Source organism: Misgurnus anguillicaudatus, chromosome 24 (assembly GCF_027580225.2).
Source record: "Misgurnus anguillicaudatus chromosome 24, ASM2758022v2, whole genome shotgun sequence".
NCBI classification, from domain to species: Eukaryota; Metazoa; Chordata; class Actinopteri; order Cypriniformes; family Cobitidae; genus Misgurnus; species Misgurnus anguillicaudatus.
In genome coordinates this window covers 11,790,298-11,813,269 of record NC_073360.2, presented here as the reverse complement: position 1 = coordinate 11,813,269, position 22,972 = coordinate 11,790,298, and the positions used below count along the sequence as shown (strand labels likewise).

Sequence of the window (22,972 nt, the reverse complement as noted above, 5' to 3'; positions counted from 1 at the left end):
AAATTAAACTCGAAAATAATGTCTGACCCATTACAATTCTCCCGTCATATTGGCCTTTACAACGCCCTATGGCGTTTAAAATTACAGTCTATCTTTCGTAATAAGCTAACTAAATTTAAACAAAACATAAACACATTACAACAATATTCAAACCCAACAATACTCAAACATAAATATAAAATAGACATTATCTATGATGATCCATGTTAAAACAATCCGATATAGCGTGTATAATAGCTGGTTGGTAGATGTTTACTATTTATACCTCCATTTACCTGAATAAAATTATTTTTACTTTGAAAATGATGCGCTGTCACGTTAACATCAGCTGTTCGTTTACATAAGACTCCATCTACATTTACACTCAGCGCAACGTCTGAGTTCTCAAACTAAAACAGGGTCTCCAGCGTTGACGAACGAATCCATTTATGAGGGTCGAAAACGGTGATGTAGTGTAGATGAAAGGCGTAAACGTAGCAAAAGTAACGCTTTTTAAAGGATAAACGCATTAATGTAAACATAGCCTGAGTTCACACACTGCTTATATTCTAGGGCTTTCTAGTCTCGCGGCTGTCATCAGCAGCGGCTGTCATCAGCAGCGCCTTGCATCGCCCAGTCAGCGGATGGCGGGCGGGTGCGGTTTTGAAAACTGGTCAGAAACGTTGGTGCGGATGGATGGCAGACGGATGATGAGTTTTGTGATGCGGTTGCGGATGAAATAATAGCCCATCCGCGCATCTCTACAAAGTACGCTGTTCTTCTAACAAAGTCTTGAACGACCCATTTTCCTCAGCTTTCAAATGCATGTTCAACAAGTGTTGGCTTCATCCTTAAATAGGGGCCACCTGATTCACACCTGTTTCTTCACAAAATTGATGACCTCAGTGATTGAATGCCACACTGCTATCCTTTTGAACACACCCCCCTCAACTAATTCAACCACTTGCCCAATTGCACAGCCTTAAGAGCGTGCATATCATGAATGCTGGGTCTTATTTGTTTTCTGAGAATCTACTGAACCTACTGGTAACTTGTTTGCCACGTAGCAATAAAAAATATACTAAAAACCTTGATTATTCTGGTTAGTCACATTGTACTGCTATTATTTTGAACAAGACTGTATATATGAAGAGTTTGGTTCCAAAACACAATAAATGGCATTTTTTTAAAAATAGTTACAGCCAAAATGAGTATTGTATCTGGTCAGTATTAAAAAGTAAATTATTCATTTTACACAAAATCCGATATCCGCCGTGTTTTTCTGTCATCTTTTTTCTCTTTTTCCCAAACCGCGACAAATGCCAGTCCTCCTCTGCAGAATGCAATAAATCCGCTTAACCAATCACAGCGCACCATTCCACGCACTGTAAACAATAATGGAGGCGCTCATTATTAATACACAAGGGGTCGTAGTTTTCCTCATTTACTTTTTCCTTTGTGATCAACAAACAAACAAAAACAAAATAATACTTTGATGGCATTAAAACCTGTGGTGGTTTTCTGTGGTGGGAAAGAAACATAAGCCATCAAAATCGAATAATTTACGCGAGAGGCACTCGGGCAAAGGAAAAATGTCGGCTGTTGCTTATTCTCATCAAGCTTTTGTCATGCTAACACATTGACCCCAGGGAATCTTATGAAAAACTTTCCATTATTTTACTCGAAGCCAACGAAAATCGAGCACCAAAACATTTTACAACTGATCGCTGTCAAAAAAGTTCAGCGACGACGTCCCAAGGATGACAGCAGCAATGACAGTGTTCATAATATGACAAACGAAGTGTTTTTTTTTTATTAATGCCATTAATTTTAATTTTTTTAATCCGTGTATACCACTAGTCAACTAAATGAATATAACATGGCAAAGATGAATGCACATTTATATATTGATTCAATAGATTTAGAGCATTTTGATAAAAAAAACTTGCATTTATTGCATTTTGCGGAAAAAATTATCAGTTTTTGTAATAAATCTTTGAAAATCAAATAATTGATTTGAATTTTTAATGTTATTATAACCTAAATATGACATGTGAAAGTTTGTAACAGATTATAGTGGTTTTTATCTCGTCACTTTCTCGATACGTTTTTACCGAAATTGGTCAAAAAGGATTTATTGCGTTTTGGAACCAAACTCTTCATATTTTCTTTAAATGATGTTCACTGATACAACAAAGTATGTTCTGTGTCGTCTCCGCCTGTAGGGTCTCAAACAATTGTTTAAACTTTGTCTAGCACTTTTCATGTAGTATTGCCTCTTTAAGATAAATCACTTTATTGTTTTCCTCATTTTTGTAAGTCAGTTTGGATAAATGTTTTAAAAAAAGACTTTTGGCACCAAATGTGTTATGTAATTACCCACATACTAAGGTCAAATTGTCAACATTTATGAGTATACTACTACACAAATGACTCAAACATATTGACTACCTGTGATTTAATTGGTCCAACATACTAAACAAAATATGTTTTTTTAATTATGGTATTTACTCTCTAAACTGATCGAGATGCATTATTTAAAGTAGCTTTAATTCATCCAAGTGTCTCATTTTAAAAAGACAACATCATTCCACACATTAAAACATTTTGTCATCTCTGCACTGCAGCTCGGTGAACTATTAGTGTGTTGCTAAACTGTGTGCAGTCGTTTTACAATATTCCTCCGTACGCTGATGCTTTGAAGTCCGCTCATTTCCCCTTGAAGGGCTGCCAATGTAAATAATCCCTCCTCCCTTCCCCCATTTCCTGCATGGGTCACCTCGAACATACACATACACATAGTCTCGTGCAGAGCAATGGCTTCAAGTTCACACACCAAAATAAAAAAATACAAGCCTACACAAACACAACATAAACAAAAGCTTAAATCGAATCAATCAATAGTGCAAAATTTTGTTACACTGTTGTCCATACCAATATTGTTTAAATGATAATGTAAACAAACCTATGATATGTTTTGTACATTGCTGCTGTGCTCGTCTTTTTATGTCTATATTTATGTTTTGTAAGTAGTGAAATAAGCAGCTACAGTACCTGTTTAGCATGTATATACAACACATGTAAAGATGCTTAGCTAAATGTCTAATGTAAAAAGTTAAAGCAAAAATAATAAATGTTTATAGCTGATTTGGTGACTGTTTGGATCTCTTGGAAAGATCTTCTTTGGGCATGACCAAAGAAACAACACTGAAAAAAGCACCAGGCCCTGCTCAGATTTAAGGTAAATCCGTTTCAAATACCTTCATGCTACAACCTGCTGGTCTCCGATCTACAGTACTTGATTTAGGTATGAGAGTGACATCAAGTCATAAACGGCCACCTTCATATTTACTGTATTGTGAGAAATCTGTGGTTCGAACCTTTAAAAATGTGTTATTAAGGGGACACTCCAATTTTTTTTGGGGGTGTGCTCATTTTTTAGCTCCCCTAGAGTTAAACATTTGAGTTTTACCATTTTGGAATCCATTCATCTGATCTCTGGGTCTGGCGCTAGCACTTTTAGCATAGCTTAACATAATTAATTGAATCAGATTAGACCATTAGCATCACGCTCAAAAATAACCAAAGAGTTTTAATAATTTTCCTATTTAAAACTTGACTCTTCTGTATTTACATCGTGTACTAAGACCGACAGAAAATTAAAAGTTGTGATTTTCTAGACAGATATGGCTGTGAACTATACTCTCAAACTGGCGTAATAATCAAGGACTTTGCTGATGTAACATGGCTGCAGGAGGCGCAATGATATTACGCAGCAGCCGAAAATAGTCCCCTTAGTAACTTTTAATAGCAGGGGACTATTTTTGGGCAGTGCGAAATATCACTACGCCTGCTGCTGCCATGTTACAGTCCTTGATTATTACGCCAGAATGAGAGCCCAGTCCCTAACCATATATGCCCAGAAAAATCACAACTTTTAATTTTCTATCGGTCTTAGTACACGATGTAACTACAGAAGAGTCAAGTTTTAAACAGGAAAATATTGAAACTCTTTGGTTATTTTTTAGCGTGATGCTAAAGGTCTAATCAGATTCAATGTATTATGCTAAGCTATGCTAAAAGTGGTAATGCCAGACCCGGAGACCAGCTGAATGGACTCCAAAACGGCAAAAATCAATTGTTTAACTCTACGTGAGCCGAAAAATGAGCACACCTTCAAAAAAGTGGATTGTCCCCTTAAAGCTCACACCCTAATCTCACAGTGGATCCAAACTGAGCTGAATCTTCAAAATAGACGTCTTGAGCATCAGAGCCACTTTCCATAATGACAGTCATTTCCTGAAATCACCCTTAAGGACATTTAGACTAGTGACCAATCCAGGCTTCTCTTCTTTCTATCAAAAATATCAAAATAAAGACATAACTAGAGAGATGTTTTTTATGAGCAAACCAAAAATATTTTGTACATTTCGTATAATATATCAAAATGTAATTTTTGTGAGTGGATGCAGTTGCTAAGGTCTTCATTTGGACAGCTTTAACAGGCGATGTTCTCAATATTTACATTTTTTTGGACCCCCAGATTCAAGATTTTCAATATAGTTGTATCTCAACCCTATATTGCCCTCTCCAAACAAACCATACATCAATGGAAATTTTATTTATTCAACTTTCAGATGAGGTATAAATTAGGGATACACTGAATCCAGGATTCGGCCGAATACTGGGCATTTTGACTGGGTTAGGCTGAATCTTAGATTTTTTTCCACCGAACCCTAGGCTTGCGCTACGCTGGTCGACATCACGCGGCCGTTGATTACACGCATCGGGTGCTAACGTGGAGATAAGCGTTTTTTCTCGTTGAGCCTTAGGGGCAGTTCACATTTCGCGGACTGGAAAAACAGGCGCGTCGCACTGCATCGCTTTCATTATGCATAGGTTTACGGTAATTGTCAAAATAGTTTTTCCCACTTGTCATCCTGGCATAATGTTGCCTAACCTTTTTTTACAGTTAAAATCAAATAAAATGAAAAATACACTGCTGTGGACGTTGTTTACTTTATTAATGTGTTTTACTGTGTTAATGGAATAAGGATGCAAGTTGGATTCGGTATTCGGTTTCGGACGAATTTTAAACAGTGGATTCGGTATTCGGCTGAACCAAAAAAATCTGGATTCGTTGCCTAGTATAAATCACTTTTTTATTTGACCCTTATGAGTATGAGTGATTTTGTGGTTAAGGGCAATGCATGCACCCAAATTTAGATGCAAAAGCCACTAAACGTCACCTCCGTCAAAAATGATACATATTATACGTTCATGAAATACTCTCATGTCAAATCCATTTAATCCTGGCCTCAGGTCACCAGTTTGTCGGTAGAATCGATTAAGAATAAAATGCTATTTTACAAGACACACTTGGAGGTTTTTGCATCTGAGCTCTTTATACAGTAGTGTTGAAAAAATAGCTGTGTATAAATTAGAGTTAATAAAGTGCAAAAATGTTATAAATAGTTTATTTCCTTGTTTCAAATGTTTTGAAAACAATAGACGAAACATTTGCTTCCCCTCTTTCTTAATAAAGGACAAAAAGACATGTTTTTTTTACAGAATTAACTAATTTTCTAATTAGATTTCACATTATTTTGATAAATGAGTCAATAACTCAGAACAATGTGTATATCATTATCAATGTGTCTATTTGCCTTATAAAGGCCGCTGCTATGTTGATCCCAAACCGAGGCTGATGGATGGACGTCCAGATTGTGCGCTTGGGCCCGTTGTTTTGTATCAGGATGCTGGTCATTCAGCCATCAAAACACAGAAAACACACCGTTTTTGTACAATGCACATGTTTTACACAGGACAAAGAACCTAAAAAAACATGGATTGTTAAAATTAGAAGGGACGGATGACCTAATTTGAGATGAGAAGGGCGCATTGTGTACATAACATCTATTTTGGATATTAGCCTGTAGGCTAATCGCTAATGTTATAAGCATGTTTACTTTTCTTTAAAACACCAATATAGTGCAACAATACAATATTTTATGACAACAACCAATTATACATCTCCAGTGTGTATAGGACATTAGAGTTTGTCCCACATGTATTTTCTCTGTTATATTTTTTCAAGACATAAACTTTGACTTAATAACGCATGATTGACTTGATGACAAGCTATAATTAAAAGTTTTTAACGTATTCATGCCTTGCATTTATTGTAATCTGTATGAATTGGAGTTATGTGCTTAGTTATAGGACTATATTAGTGTTATTTACAATGCTTAAAACATAAGAATTAGTGATTAGCCAACAGGCTCATAACAAAACCAATTTGATGTACACATTGCACTACTCTTATCTCAAAATTAGTATTACAATCCATGACTTCTGGGGTTTTTTGTCCTGTGGAAATTTGTAAAATAATGTATTTTCTTTGTTTTGATGGCTGAGTGACCAGCATCCTGATACAAAACAATAGGTTTAAATAATGCTTATATCAGCATTGTATTGTGTATATATAACGGGACAGTCCCGTTTTTTTGGTGTTCTGTCCCCGACTGGAGCTGCCCTCGGAAATGTCCCCGTTTTACAGCACGTCCAAAACAACTAGCAAATACACTAAAACCCCTGATCGGCATGTAGTCTTTGTAGTACCAGACCGGAGTAATGATTATTTTCACCTGCAGAGGGGGCCGCGAGCTACACTGATTACTTAGTTGCGCGCCACTGATTTAGCGAAGAAGAATTTACTACGAGACATATGAGAAAGTGTCATCAAGTTATCATCAATCAAGATATGAAAACAGTCAAAGTTAAGGTACTAACTACTATGTTTAATTAAAGTAATAAACCAATGAAGTGAACTGATCACAGCATGGTATTGAGCATTTGTTTTGTGTAGGCTAAATATGTTTACTTTGCATTATTTCTCTCAAAATTTTTGGAAAAATGTATATTCTCATTTAAATAAACACCTTGATTCTTCCAAATCCTTCCAGTTAAAAGAAATAATTTGCTACTATGAAGGCACATCTTATATTCTAAATTTTTTTTATTTTACTTTATTTTATATTTTATTTCACAAACAAAAATTCTCTAAATCGCAGCTAAATCGCAGCTTAATCGCAGTATTACCACTGATGCATAATGTTTTCCTATGTTAACTTGTTAATTTTTATATATATATTTATTTATTTGATTTTTTTATTGTACTTATTTATCCTTCTGTTATTGTATTTTATTTGTGAAACTTTACATATGTATTCTGTATGTTTTCATTCCTGTAGAGGTTTTTTGTGTGTTCTGTCTCTTTTGATAAATGTTTTGAAGCATTAATAAAAAAAACTTTTTTTGCATTATTTCTTCTGTTCTTAACATTTACAATTCTATGAAATCAGCTGTAGTAGTACCTAAGAAGTAATTTTTGATAAGATATGTCATATCTGTGCACTGAATAAAAAAATGAAAAAAATTGATTTAGGCTACAGAAATTGTTCAATTAATTGAATTAAAAATTACTTTCTTACCTAGTATTTTTTTCTTGTTTTTCGTACAAATATTAAAAAAGTCTTAAAACAGGATTTATTTTCTTGATTAGCAAAATGACCTAAGAAAATTAGTCTAGTTTTTCAATTCAATTCAATTTTATTTATATAGCGCTTTTCTCAATTGTTAACTCTTTCGCTGCCATTGATGAGATATCTCGTCAATTAAGAGAAAACGCGTCCCCGCCAATGACGAGATTTTCCGTCTTTCCGCAATACCGCTATTATCCACCAGGTGGCGTACTTCCGCAACTTATACAACCCGGAAGTAGCGCCTCACGTGAAAGAGAAAGAACTCCGTGTATGTTTTAAAGATCGCTCTGCATCTGCTCTCAATGAAAAGTCCTTCGCAAAAATTGAATTATATCAGCTTTTTACTCAAAATTGGGTGTTTTTAAAGAAACCTACCCATGTTTGAGAGGTGATTACAAGAGAACTAATGAAGGTAGGATGAAACGGTTTTTTTTTGGTTGAAAGCAGAGGGTCTGTTCTTTCATCTGATATATTGTTTGGTTATATATTAAAGAAGAACATTTTCTGGAAGACTTTTGTGAAAATCATGAAAAATGCTGGCACTGGCTGGCAACTTTTTTTAAAAACTCTGGCGGGGAAAGAGTTAATTGTTTCAAAGCAGCTTTACACGAGTAGATATATGGGAAAATCAATAGATAATATAAGAAGTAGAATATAGCGGCTAAGGATAAACCGTACTAGTGAGCGTAGTAATAATGTAACGTATGCAGTAAAGTGCTAAGTTAAGCCAAAGTTGGCTGACTCTCCGGGGACGAAAAAACCCCCTAGGAGAAAACCCAGTGGGAAAAACTCCTAGAAGGACAAAAACCCTTGGGAGAGATTTATATATATTTATATATATATATATATATATATATAAACACGGTAGGGATGGGAAGCAGGTAAGCGGATGAAACTGGTTCAGCCGGTGGTCGTTGGTCGCACATCGGCTGGGCATCACGTTGAAGAAGACCAAAAATATTAAATTAGCAAAAACAAGCAAAAAATCTTACTCCATTGGCGGATAGTAAGCTTGTTTTAAGCACAAATTCCCTTCAGTATAATATTTTTTGTCTTAAAGCTAGATTTTTTTCTCAGGGGATTTTGCTTATGAAGAAAATGCATCTTGATTTAAGAATTGTTTTGATATTTGTACTGAGAATTGTTCCCATTTTTTTTTAAATTTATAGATAACAACAAATGAGATTTTAATGATATTTTGACCATTGAACTAGGAAATGTCCCCGGTTTTCATTTAAAAAATCTGGTCACCTTAGTATATAATGCTTAAATTATACTTAAAATAATTTTCTTCATAATAATGAAGACTAATAATGAACAAAACTTTTAATTATGTCTAATGCACACCACTCTGGAATAATTTCAATATGATCAAACGCTAGCCAGAAATAAATAAATAAATATAAGATGAAGTAAAACCACACAGTTTCAACACAGCTCTATTATATATTATTTCCAAATCAAAAGGGACTTTCTGCACTCTTGGACTTTTGATAACCCAGCTGTGTGTGCTTTTATATGAAGGTCAACCACGTGGCCTTAAAATGTCTTTGCCTGGCAAGCTAATCTCTATGGCAATTATTTATTCACAAAGCACAAGAGGATGAGTACTCACTCTCTGATTGGTCAGAACTGCCAATGACAATGATTAGAGGAGAATGAAAATAGTCCACATCAAAGTGAGGCGGGCTGATCTCTTCTCAATTAATCCCAGTTTAAACACCATTCCTTGGCTCCTGTCGTATGCGCCACGCCTTGATCTTGTGCGGTTATGTAGGCAAAGCCAGACATGGTGAAACATGACAAAGGTTGCTCTGGTTTGGGTTTTATGTGAAAGAGCACAGGGTAATACAGAGGTCAAATACTGAATACGCATTAAAAATTATACAGTACTATATAATAGTTAAGTCTTTTGATATGCAATGAAAATCTTTAATGTTTCAATGTCTTGGTTTCCTTGCATACTGCCTGGGCTTCAATGGGTTGAGCAACATTTGAAGATTAAGGAGATAATTATAGCCGATAGCTGAAGAGATTTTCTGGTTACTCCGTGCCTGGGTTTGTAACTATTTGAGACATGTTACGAGTTGTAAGCCATGACCTTGTGATCTACCTGAAGGCTGAAATGACTTCATTGCTGACTTTGTAATTAAACAGACCTGAAAACTTCAAGAATTACAGGGCTTTCGACTTGAAACCGGTCAAAAACATGTAGACGTTGCAGTGGGACATGCCATTACTAACATGATGATTCACGCAATCATTGAAACATCTTAAAACCCGGATCATGCTGACAAACACACAAAAATAGGTATGAGTCAAATTATTTGGCAGAAATTGAATGCTTACAATACCGTAGCTTAAAAAACGCTTTCAGTTGAAGTCCGATTCAAAACCCCCACATCCGAATCACGCTAAACCTGAACCCTCCAGCCTCATATCTGCAGTCCATGTCACCAAAGCCCATACATGTACCAAAGTGTTACACATATCCCGACCCAGGTGCTCAAGCACGCATTATCTTTCAGTCTGACCTTTAGCGCTAAAGTAAAAGTCCCTGGGAAAGCTGAGTCTCATGAAAGACATCTCTGTGCCGCCCATGGCTGGAGAACACAGGGCTTCAGTCAGCGTAGCCGTCAGCCTGATACGTCCCACTACGCCATCTAATCCTGTCAGGACATTTCAGCACCAGAGGCGGCCTGGGAGCCGGCCAGGTCCGAGTGAGGAGCCTGGCTCTCAAGGGTGGCTCCTGTTCCAAGGCCGCCATACAGGAACAGGGGTGGAAAGGGGCACGCTGAGACCCCTCTGAACCAGAAAGTTTAAGAATGAAACACTACAGTGGCTAAAGTATGGGAAAATAAAGCGGTACTTGATGTTGTTAACCATCATCAAGTTCACCCTTGAGGGTAAAGCATTGTGTTAGCAGCGCAAAAGATTGTGGATTCAATTCCAAAAAATGTCTGCAATAACCTTAATAGCTACATGGCTACGAGTTCCCTGTCAACGTAGACATTGGCCAAAAATCTTTTTTTTCCTTTGACGTCGACTTATGTTTTATGTTGACATGTTTACTTTATTCTCGCCTTTTGCAGACTTTTTTTGCGGTGTTCGTGAACTCTGCCGTCAGTTGAAAGCAGATTGTTTGCTTACCTTCCACCATCAGCATGGGCTCCTTCCCTCCCCCGTGCGCCAGCATCTCTCTGCGGTAACGCTCTCCGGTTTCCCTGCAACAACGTGAGCAGACACAGGTTTACTTTACGCTACCAGCATAGTCTCACAGTCCAATCCTGTAAACCATCTCGAATGACTTGACGTGTCCAAAACAGCGTAAACAAAAGGAAGTGCTTGAGAACAAAACCACAGAGGAGTAGTTTAGATATGAAAGTGCTTTTAAATACCCCAAGATCTCAAATAAAGTTTTGTGGCTGTATTCGATTTGTGTTAACCTGGAAGCCATCTACATGATAGACTGTAAAAAATTGGATTAAATTAAAAAAATACTTTAATTGGTAAAGTGAAAAATTTAAGTAGAAAAAGCTTAAATTTTTATGTGTTGAAGTAGTTTTTATTTTTTTTCACTTAATGCGAGACAATTTAAGTTGATAAAATGTAAATATTTTAAGTATCATGAAAATCTGACTTTTTGCCATGTTTAAGTGCTATAATTGGGTCCCCAGTGCTTTTATCAACCTAGAAAATGTGAAAAAGATCAACCCAGTAACTTAAAATAGGTTGAAATTTGGCTCCCTTTGTGATGTCAGAAGGGGATAATACCACCCCTTAATCTGCACTATCCAACCACAGCACTGCCATTTAGTGCAGAGATCAGCTCATTTGCATTTTAAAGGACACAACCAAAAACGACACATTTTTGCTCACATCTACAAAGTGGCAATTTTAACATGAGCATCATTTTTGTATTTTGAGCCAAAACTACGTACTATGGGACACGAAAGTTTTATTTTATATCTTTAAAAAGTCTTGTGAAATGTCCTCTTTAAAATGTACCAATTGACGTAATTTTTTAAGTAGATCCAACTTTCACTTTTTACAATGTAGTGCATTTCAAATTTGTGTGGTTCAATATAAGGCTGAATTTACTAAACGAATTCGCAAATTAGCGTGAAAGTGCAATTTTAAAAAAGTACAGATGGGAGTGAAAAATTTCTGCGGGTGATTTGTTGACAAGGCACACGTTAAGAACACAAGTGCAAAATCTAATTTCCATAACGGTGACATTTAAAACATGCTTTTTTGGACGTTAAATATTAGGGGTGCACCGATAAATGGCGATATACACTAATAATATGTGGCCGATAACTATTCTGAATCGCACTGCCGATATTAGGGCTGCACGATTTGGGTAATTTTTCCCTTTGCGGTTATTAATGCTAATATTGCGATGTGCGGTTGCGATTATAATAAATGGTATCATGAGTCAACTTGATGGGTTTTAAGGAAAATCCACACACAGTTTAGTGATAATGCTAAAATGTGTATTTGTAAAACTAGAAATGTTTTCGTATTGCCACGTGATGTAGCAACTGCTCAGTGTCAGTAATCCTAAAATCCAAAATACCGCCATAAAACAGACGTAGAGTTTTTTTTTAGCTACCAGATCACTGTCAACCTCCTCTGCATCCATCTTCACATGTGCACTGCCTTTTTTGTTAGTTTTTCTTTCTTTTTTTAAACAGCAAGGAAAATCATCAAAAAGTCCACACATTTATTTATTTAATATAATTGCAACATTTTGCTGTCATATAATTGCACAGGCTGACATTCCGATTGCGATTCGATTAATTGTGCAGCACTAGCCGATATTATGCACAGCTATTTCATATACTACGGCTTTTGATCAGTAAGTCCTTATCGATCTAAAATGAGTCGTTTATAACATGCATTTGAAAAAGCAACACTCATCAAACATAATCATTATACATCATCTTTATCATCATGAAACTACCTGAAAAAGTTTGAAGAACAGCAACTTAAATATATCCTTAAGCTATTTTTCTGGAGCTGCATGTGTATGGTTCTTCTTCTGCGGCCCAGATTGAGTTTCTGGATGAGAGCGCCCCCTGGCTTTTGGATGTAGCGGCATTTCACCGTAATTCATTGAGAAGCATAGCAAGCATCATCTGCCTATATATCGGTGCACCCCAAGTGCAAATACTAGTAAATTGACGAGCGCAAACCTTATAAAACACGTTGTGCGATTATTTAAAATTAGAAAATGTCTTATTATTTATTGATTATTTCTTCCATAAATTTAGCATGCAAGAGACACACTCCTACAAACGCAATATGGTTAGTCACAAAAACAACTATGTCCACGCCGTAGCTCAAATTTTTCACTGTGTCTCTTTAATAAATCCTCACAGTCGTTTATTAACGACAAAAGAGGCGCTTGCTCTGCTGCAAGCTATTAGTAAATAATGACAAATTTAACCATTAGCTTACAAATATAAAAATTAAAGAGGGGAAGTCATATACAGTACTGTGCAAACGTCTTAGACCACCATGCTACCATTAGATTTGTTGCTTTTGCAATGTTATAGTGATCATATATAATTATTTCTCTTTATTATAATCTGTCTCTTTATTAGAATACAACCAGAAAATACAGGAAATTTGTATGTAGCTTAAAAAACTGTATAAAACCTGAAATGTCAAGTATTTAGAGTAAACTCCCCTTCACTTGAGCAATAGCAGAGGTCACACTAAATACTGACTGATGCCTGAAGAAGACATTTAGTTTTTAATTTTGTGTACATATTTCCTGTATTTTCTGTTTGTATCTTAAAAAAAAAGTAAAATAAATATGAATGGACAATAAAACTTTGCTAAAACAACAAATCTGGTGGTGGTAGCCTAAGATTTTTGCACAGCATTGTACATCTGGGATTGAATGAAGGTAAACAAATTATGATAGTATTTAAATATTTTAATGGTTCATGGACATGACCCAAATATAGCCCAATAGCGACTAAAATAGGGACGAGCCCTTTGTTATGCCCAACCCAAACAACCTGTGGCAATACAAAGTTGTCAAGTGATTTGATTTCGATTTCATGCACTCATTTAAACTTCAAGATGTAACAGGCAATTATTAAAATCATTATGAATTCAGCTCACAAACCTGCTCAAGGGATCCTTATAGAAACACTGTTTCCACACCATAGAGGCCACGGCACGTGACATCAGGTACGAGTAGTATTTTGCCCCGTAGCCAATGAGATGACTGAACCTCAGCTGCCAGGCCTGCAGAGACAGGTGCAGGTAAAGTAACGACAAGTTAAATGAAAGAGTCAGAGTAAAAGATTGCCACACAATGCCTTCGGGACCAAGACAATTAAGTGATTTTTTGATTTTCAGAGTCAGCATTGCTTGCCCGTGCAAACTTGTTAAAAGTTGTCAGGGAGTTGCTAAGGGGTTTCTAAGAAGTCTCCATGATGTCCTGGTTTCTTGATTTGGCACCTCTTTTAAAGTAAGTAAGTAAGTGGGTTTTATCATATGCCAACTCGCTCTCCCATAACAAGCCATTCAATTTCAGGTATCGTTTATTCCTGTAGCACAAACAGCGCAGTAGTTACATAATGAAGTTTAATACCTAGGGCTAGAGTGTTTGTTTAAATTGTTTATCATTTACATAATCCATTTCCTAGTTTATAAAACAACCGGGCACTGTGAAGGCCCTTTCCCGTGGTCCCTTTCCTCTGAGATACAATGAAGACGGAGGTGATGTTTTTGGTCGGGGAAATATTTTTGCATATAAACACAAGCTCGAATCCTGTTTAAAGAGGCGAGTGGTTCAAACACGTCGCTGTGGAATGGAGACGTGCTTAGACACCCGCTGTTACCATTATCCTTGCAGGAAATGAGCCGAGCGCACTACGTACAAGGGCATCACATACGGGCAATCGAGTCTGTTGGCATAAGATAATATCGGTTTAAATCACAACTAAATGCCATAGCCAGTGCAAAAGAGGCTTAGCTGAGGGTACAGACCGAAGGAAAAGGATGTACATGTACAATAATACATTTTAATTTAAACTTAAATATGTTGATCAATACATTTGTTATGTGGGTGATTCTCACGAAACCATTTGATTTTAGCTTTAAAATGTGTAATATAGTAACATTAAAAAGCATCAGAATTAACACAATACTGTGTTCTACCTTGCACAATGTGTGATTTCAACATAAGAATTTATAATTGGAAATTTTATCTTATTTTCTGCTGAAATTCTCATTACCGCAATGTGTCCGGCTGTGTTTGAACATGCGTTATGTTGTAATTTAATCATATTAACACAAAAATATTAAGAAAAAAAATAAATGTATGTTTTGCTAGACTACTTTAGATGACAGAAAAAATATTTACTGAATATTCATGTATAATAATAATAATGAAGAAAAATTAGGAAAATGATGTGTCCATGCCTGATGTTCTCATCCTCCGCAACACTTTTTGAGAACACATACAGAATTTTAATAAAGTTTAATTTTGAGTGACCAAGCACATAGACCATTTACTTCAAGATGGCTACCAGGTAAGATCATTTTTTACAGTAAATTTGAAATATTGTCTTGTCAGAATGCTTACACGACATTTTGATTATCATTACCGCAACAGATGCTTATTAAATGTTAATTTAATTAATAGAAGCATAATACTTTGATTTTAAATGCATGTGCAGAATCTCCAAATTATGTTCTTTCAGGTTTGTCATGTCATTTTGAAAATATGTCAGTGTTTTCTGACTGTTGCGGTAATGAGATTTTTTAGGACAAATTTTTTAAATTATGTTACAAAAAGTGTTAAATGATAAGTAAAAGTTTTTAAATTAATGTTCCCATTTACTCCAGACTTTGTTTTTCAATGTCTGGTGGGAAAAAAAGTAAATTTAAGCAATTTTTACATTTTCATGCTTGACATTTTTAAAACCAAGTTTTCGTGAGAATCACCCATGTATGACACGACATGTACTGTGGATATGACACCTCGCGATACTGTTTGAATAAGATTCATTATAAAGTGAATAATAATTGTTCATTTTACTATCTGTCAGACATCAAAGTGTCAACTGACCTTATGTAATCCGCTTGATAAGTCATGAAGTAAGGATACTGTTTCCAGGTCCAAGCCACCACTCATTCAATAGAGGATATTATTAAGCAGCCATTTATGAGCAATATTTTTTCAGAATACATAGTTTTTCAAAATTTTATATGATTTTTTGATATTTCTTTCACAATGGCATTTGAGATCGGTTGGACCCGGAAGCGGTGTATGACGTCAAGACTAAACAAGCGAATAGTAATGATGACTTACAATCTGCTGTTAGTTTGCTGAATAGAGTCAGGGTGATGTAAACTGCCGTATATAAGATGCATTTAAGCTTGACTAAAGGGCCTACAGTACCAGTGTGACAGGTCCCATATGTCACCTAATGACTTCAATAAGCCCAAAGACTCTCCTGCTGAGAAATGTACACATCTGCCAACTACAGCAGCTACTTCTTTATCTGCTATACAAGTTAAGGAAATATTAACTGCGGATTGGCCATAAAACACTTCAAGCTGTACATTAATAAGAACTTCTTATGTACAGAACTTTTCATGAAAGCCTCACAGTAACAACGCTTGCTAAAGCACTGTGCTATAGTAATTACATGGTATTTTTTAAATAGACTGTAACATATAAAAATTTGTAAATATCAAAGTAGTGGTGGCCAGAGCAGTTTTTTAATTCACTAAATGTATATTTCTTATTAAGCCACAAACTCTAATGTTGCGTTTACACCAGCCGCGGTAGAGACGTAAAGCACGAGTGATTTCAATGTAAATACAACGTGAATATGTGTTGACGGGCGTCTGGAGGTCTCGAGGCGCGAATGAGACGTTTATCATGGCGCGGTAGATGCGATTCCGCCTCATTCGCGTGTCTAGTTTGCTTGAATGGTGCGAATTGAGCATCTGACGGGGTACGTGCAAATGGTGCTTTTTTGTGCATTTTGCTTTCATGCGAATTTGCGTCTGGCGCCCGAGTTGAAAAATTTGAACTTTGGCGGATTTTCGTGCCGCGTTAACCAATCAGGAGCCTGCTTGCTGCTGTGGCGGCACCCCCGCTCGAAGTCACTCATTCAACATGGGACGCTTGATATTGTCCGTAAGCAATCACCCGGAGCTATACGACACAAGTTCTTATTTCTATAGAGACAGGAATAAAAAGGACCTCGCTTGAGTGTCAGTGAGGACATTGGGCAACCTGTTAAGTTGAAAAATACACATTTCACTTTTGAGTCACGTGACGTTTATCGACCCGCGGCATTCCCGCCGTTTTTTTTTTTACTATTTTCCCCCTATAGTAAGGTGGCCAAATACAAACCGGTAACTCTCTCGATGAATGCACAATCAACATCAGCCATCTTCCAAACAGACAACCGCATAGCACTTGCTTGCTTTTCCCGCGCGTCTACTTCCCTCTAGACACGCAAATGCATTTAAAATGTTCAAGTGGCAAATGGCACGGTAATGCTGCGTTCAGACCAGCTGCGGTAGAGGCGTCAAGCGCAAGTGATTTCAATGTTAAGTCAATGTAAAGACACGTTGACGCAGGTCTGGTGGTCTCGCGGTGCGAATGAGGCGTTTAGTGTGGCACGGTAGACGCGATTCCGAGGTAGAAGCGATTTTTGCTCTAGTAGTGATGTGATTACAGGAAGCGAGTGGCAGGACCCCCACCCATCACGTGAATTTCAGCGGGAATGTCTCGATGACTACAATTTCACACGCGAATGAAGCGAGTAAACCCAAAATGTTTAAGCGGCAAACTAGACGCGGTACACACGAATTTGCCGCCTCAAACGCGGCTGGTGTGAACCCACGTTAATACTAAAGATTAAGATTTTGTTGAAACACCGAACCCTAACTTCCCTAAAAACAAAAATGCACGTTTTCTGATGTCTGAATGCGATACTTAAGCCAAGTATCAAAATTATTTCTCACCCTAAAGCAATCTGTGATACATATGTCCATTATCTTTCAGACGATTATGCTTATTAAACTGATTATGTGTGGGGTCATGTAAAATGGTAAAATGTTTTTTTTTCAGGGAAAGCCTATAAAAGGCGTAAGCAAAAAACGATCGGCAAAAGTAGTTTTTTGCTCAATTGCCCGATTTCGCGTGGCATGTAAACACCTTAACCGGCTTTCTCGCAGTTTTGTTCATGTGTGCATGTTTATGCTAAGAATAAATAACAACAAAGTTCTTTAAACGTAGTTTATTTATATAACAAGCAAAAAAAACAACACATAGATTACCTAGGAAACCAAAACATTTGTTATTTTCGACAAGGAATTTGTTAAAGAGATCAGTTTAGCAACTAGTCAGACCATTAAAAAAACGAAACCGGAAGTAAGGTTCGGATCCAGACGTGTATCATGTGCGTCCGATGAAACCGTCTATATAGTATGAATCCTGGTAGTATGAATGAGATTCGGACGTACTACATCCGCCATGTCGATACATCACGTGAAATACGTCATCATGTCATACCAGAGTGAATACCATACACGTGAATACAGGCGCATCGCTTTCCACCATTTACTAATATGACGACGCCTCTTTTTCTTCGTTGGATAACTCCTCTCCTGGGGCATCATGGGATAGTGAAATGTCCGTCGTATGCACACTTCAAAATATAACCGGAAGTGGTAGGTCATCCGGGTACTTTTCGCCTACTTTTCTTTGAATACTATGAATTCGGACATACTACATGCCTAACCTACTGCTTTTCGCCTACTATATAGTATGGAAGTAGGCGGTGTTGGATGCAGAAAATATGTTCCACAATAAGAGCAGCATCTGGTCCATGTTTCTAATGCTTGACGTTATCTTCCAGAACATGTCTCTGTAAGCCAAATCAATGGCAACCACAGCTAAATAAATGTAAAAATGTCTCTCTCTGTGGGTTAGTAACTCCATCATTCACCACAATCCTGTAGTGTTTGTTAAAGGATTAGTCTATTTTCTTAAAAGAAAAATCCAGTAATAATTTACTTACCACCATGTCATCCAAAATGTTGATGTCTTTCTTTGTTCAGTCGAGAAGAAATTATGTTTTTTGAGGAAAACATTGCAGGATTTTTCTAATTTTAATGGACTTTAATAGAGCCCAACATTTAATACTTAACTCAACACTTAACAGTTTTTTTCAATGGAGTTTCAAAGGACTATAAACGATCCCAAATGGGGCATTAGGGTCTTATCTAGCGAAACGATTGTCATTTTTTGACAAGAAAAATAAAAAATATACACTTTTAAACCACAATTTTTCATCTAGGTCCGGTCCAGCGCGACCTAACGTAAATGAGTAGTGACGTAGGGAGGTCACGTGTTATATATATAAAACGCACATTTGCGGACCATTTTAAACAATAAACTGCCACAAAGACATTAATTAGTATCAGTTGACATACAACAATGTAGGAACGGTCCTCTTTCAACACACTTGTAAACACTGGGGCGGAGTTTCGCGTTCGTCCTCTGTGACCTCTTGACGTCATGACGTATATACAACGACCGGATCTACATGACGAGAAGTTGTGCTTTAAAAGTGTATATTTGTTATTTTATTGTCAAAAATGACAACCCTTATGCCTCGTTTGGGATCGTTTGTGGTCCTTTGAAACTCCGTTGAAAAAAACTGTTAAGTGTTGAGTTAAGTATTAAATGTTGGGCTCTATTAAAGTCCATTAAAATTTGAAAAATCCTCAAAAAACATAATTTCTTCTTGACTGAACAAAGAAAGACATCAACATTTTGGATGACATGGTGGTGAGTAAATTGTCTGGATTTTTCTTTTAAGAAAATGGACTAATCCTTTAAGACAGGAATCACTGGTTTTGTTTCTTATACGTAAGCTTAGAGTTTCCAATAAAGATCTCAGATGTGTGCTTTAAGTCTGTGAGTCAGACTTAATATTTTTGCTTGGAGGACAATAAAACCGACTGGACACAAGCATGGAAAATCTAAGAAAAATTGTCCAGCCAACTTCAACATCATGAAATCAACTTGAAATTTTATAACAATGTCAAAATCTAATTTTCACATCTATGCTGTAAAAAAGCCAAACGGTTCTGTCTTTCGGTACACAGTAAATCATAGAGCTTAACACTCTTCTGAGGACTAAAGAAATGTTTATAGTCACTGAAACATGCATCCTACAAAACCAAAGACACACACGCACACTATTAGCCGTGTTCCCGTGAGAGCGAGTTATAACGGATAAAAAGGGGGAGGTTGGGTAAAGAGGATGGTAAAGACATTACAACTGAAGCAATTTAAGAGAGGAGGAATATTTAGACATGGGGGAGGCCTGATTCCCAGTGGCTCCACATAATTACAGGCCAGGATGAATGGTTTATGAAGGCCATTCTGAAATAAAATATGCGTTTTAAATCGCTCCAGATCCCAAACGGCCATCTCTACAGCTGCTAAAGAACTGAGAAAAACATTTCCAACTTTCTTCTCTCTAACTTAGAAAAAAAAAACTTTGAAAGAAGTTTCAAATATTTCCACCCCGAGGAGTAATTCTTCAAAGTATATCTTTGCTTTGTTACTTTGGAAAAGGTCCCCAAACAGGGATGGGAGAAGGAGGGAAAAGCATTTTAATCCTGTAACTGTGTAGCATCTGTAAAATACGTACGGTATAAAAACACAAGGCAGGAAAAGAGCCAAAACTAAACTACCTTGGTTTGTTGATGTGTTTTTGGGCTTTAGAAGGTTTTATAAGATGTTATTAAGGATAAGCCAAGAAACCATTCCCAAACATTTATTAACTTCAATAGATCATTTCTGGTCAACAGACCACCTACATATGCTGAGATCTGCTGTTTGCATCAGACTGATTTATGGATGATAATTAAAAACTAACAAATCACTAAAAATGATTGGAAAAACCCATTTAATGTTCATCAAGGATTGCTTAAAGGGATAGTTTACCAAAAAAAAGAATTTACTCAAACCTGTATAAATTACTTTGTTCTGCTGAACACAAAGGAAGATATTTTGAAGAATGTTTGTAACCAATGTAGGAATCTGGGGCAACATTGACTTCCATAGTAGGAAAAAAAAGGTCGCACTCATACTATCCAAACCAAACCACACCTGAGCGCATTTGACCCCCAAAGCCTGGTTAGTTTGACTAGTGTAATGGCTCCATACCGTGCCTGGGTTTAAGAGGTGGGTAAAAACCTTCTAATGTGCACCTCACAGTTACGTTTAATGTCTGAGCGGCATAAGCGATAGACTGACTAATCACATAACTGAAAGCAATAGTCTACTCATTTTCAATATTAAAATATGTTATTACCTTAACTAAGAATTGTTGATACATCCCTCTATCATCTTAGTGCGTGCACGTAAGCGCTGGAGCGCGCTGCGACGCTTCGATAGCATTTAGCTTAGCCCCATTCATTCAATGGTACCAATCAGAGATAAAGTTAGAAGTGACCAAACACATCTACGTTTTTCCTATTTAAGACAAGTAGTTATACGAGCAAGTTTGGTGGTACAAAATAAAATGTAGCGCTTTTCTAAGCGGATTTAAAAGAGGAACTATATTTTATGGCGTAATAGCACTTTTGGGAGTACTTCGACTCGCCTGAAAAGTCCGCTCCCCTTCTCACTCTCATAATGGGAGAGGGAGGGTGTTACTGCGCCGAGTCTAAGTACTCCCAAAAGTGCTATTACAACATAAAATATAGTTCTTTTGTAATCAGCTTTTGAATATGGGTAGGTTTCTGCAAAAACACCACATTTTGAGCAGAAAGCAGAGATAATTCCATTTTTGTTAAGGATTTTTCATAGAGATCCCATTCAGAGCGATCTTTAAAACAGACACGGACATGCAGCAGCTTGCCAGAGGGCTATACTTCCGGGTTTAAAAAGTTGCGGAAGGGCGCCACCTGGTGGATAATAGCGGTATTGCGGAAAGACGGAAATACTCGTCGTTGGCGGGGAAGCGTTTTCTCTTGATTGACGAGATATCTCGTCAATGGCAGCGAAAGAGTTAAATAAATACTTTTAAATATGTGTTAGAAAATTATTTCATGAAAAAACTAAAATGTAGAAGAATTAAATGTTAAAGCAATAAAACAGACAATTAATCGTCAAAGCACAAAAAAAAGGCAATTAATCGTCATGATCGCCACAATTTATAAGACAATTAACCGGAAGCCAAATGTCATAATCGTGACAGCCCTAGAAAAGACCTTTTAAAATTCCATGATATTCCAGAAATTCCATGACCCGTGGGATATTTCTGAATGGCCTGAGGCCGGGATAAAGCGGATTTGATGTGCACGTATTTGATTAATGTATAGTACCGTGTTGAGAGCATTCTGTTACAATCATGGTCTCATTTTTGACAGAGGTGGCGTTTATCTGCGTCTGCTGTTGAACTCTTCATATAGTATTAACTGTTACAGTTATTTATCATTTATAAATCATTAACACTTACTGTGTTGTTGATGTACGGTAGCCCATAATACTTCTTCTGCATGTCTATTAAAATATCTGTCGTTGATTGTTTTTGTGGTTTTCCATGATAAACTTGATCCAGGGCTGCATAGAAAACCTGAAGATCAAAAGGAAACCTATTATTCATGTCTAGATTATTTACAAATAAGTATATAATTAATGCACAACATATAGTCATGCTTTTTATTGATAAGGGTCTGAATTGACCAATGCTGAAGGCAAGCAATATGAAGGCTTTTCCCAGCAAACTCCTTTTCTATTTTACAAGTTTTAAAAATCCCATACAATTAAGTAACTAAAAATGTGTTAATGTGATATATTTTACAATGTAACAATGGCTTATTTTTTTACTATAAAGTATACATTTGTAAATTGGAGTTCTCTTTGAATATTCTGATATTTTTGTAATAATACTAGCAAAAAAACAACAACACATCAATATCAAACTAACAGTATCTCCAAAAAGTACTATTTATGTGCATCCCTATTTAAAACCCACATTAAAGAGTGTATAAATAACTCTGTATAGCTCAGTGGTAGAGCAATAGCAGCGCAAAAGGTCATGGGTTCAAACCCAGGGAAAACACATACCTATAAAAAAAGGTATACATTGTAATGTACTGTAAGTCGCTTTGGATAAAAGCTTTTACCAAATGCATGAAAATGTAACTAGTGGACCTGTGCTATGGAAAGCTTAACTGAATTGAACCGATTACGATTCATTGTTTATGCTTTAAATCTTTCTGTTTGTTGACTGAGAAGATCTCTGATACCTGAAGTTGTGTGTCGGCCGCTCCACAGACCTTCTTGGATTCACAAAGGCGAGCCACCATGCTCTGTGGTAAAGGCTAGGAGAAATGATATGAATGTGCATTTAATACCAAAGACCACAGCAATGACA

The 22,972-nt window shown here is 36.6% G+C and overlaps 1 protein-coding gene across 1 annotated transcript in view; it reads right to left on the bottom strand.

Annotated features, from left to right (window-relative positions):
• The window catches only part of mipepa (mitochondrial intermediate peptidase a), a 33,666-nt gene that overhangs the window by 3,279 nt on the left and 7,415 nt on the right, over positions 1 to 22,972 (bottom strand). Inside the window, exons 15-18 of the mRNA XM_055195982.2 lie at positions 22,845 to 22,919; positions 22,052 to 22,168; positions 13,666 to 13,787; positions 10,674 to 10,747 (exon numbers count right to left, since the gene is read on the bottom strand). Coding sequence (XP_055051957.2) covers positions 10,674 to 10,747; positions 13,666 to 13,787; positions 22,052 to 22,168; positions 22,845 to 22,919 — 388 coding nt within the window. The remainder of the gene's footprint in view (positions 1 to 10,673; positions 10,748 to 13,665; positions 13,788 to 22,051; positions 22,169 to 22,844; positions 22,920 to 22,972) is intronic.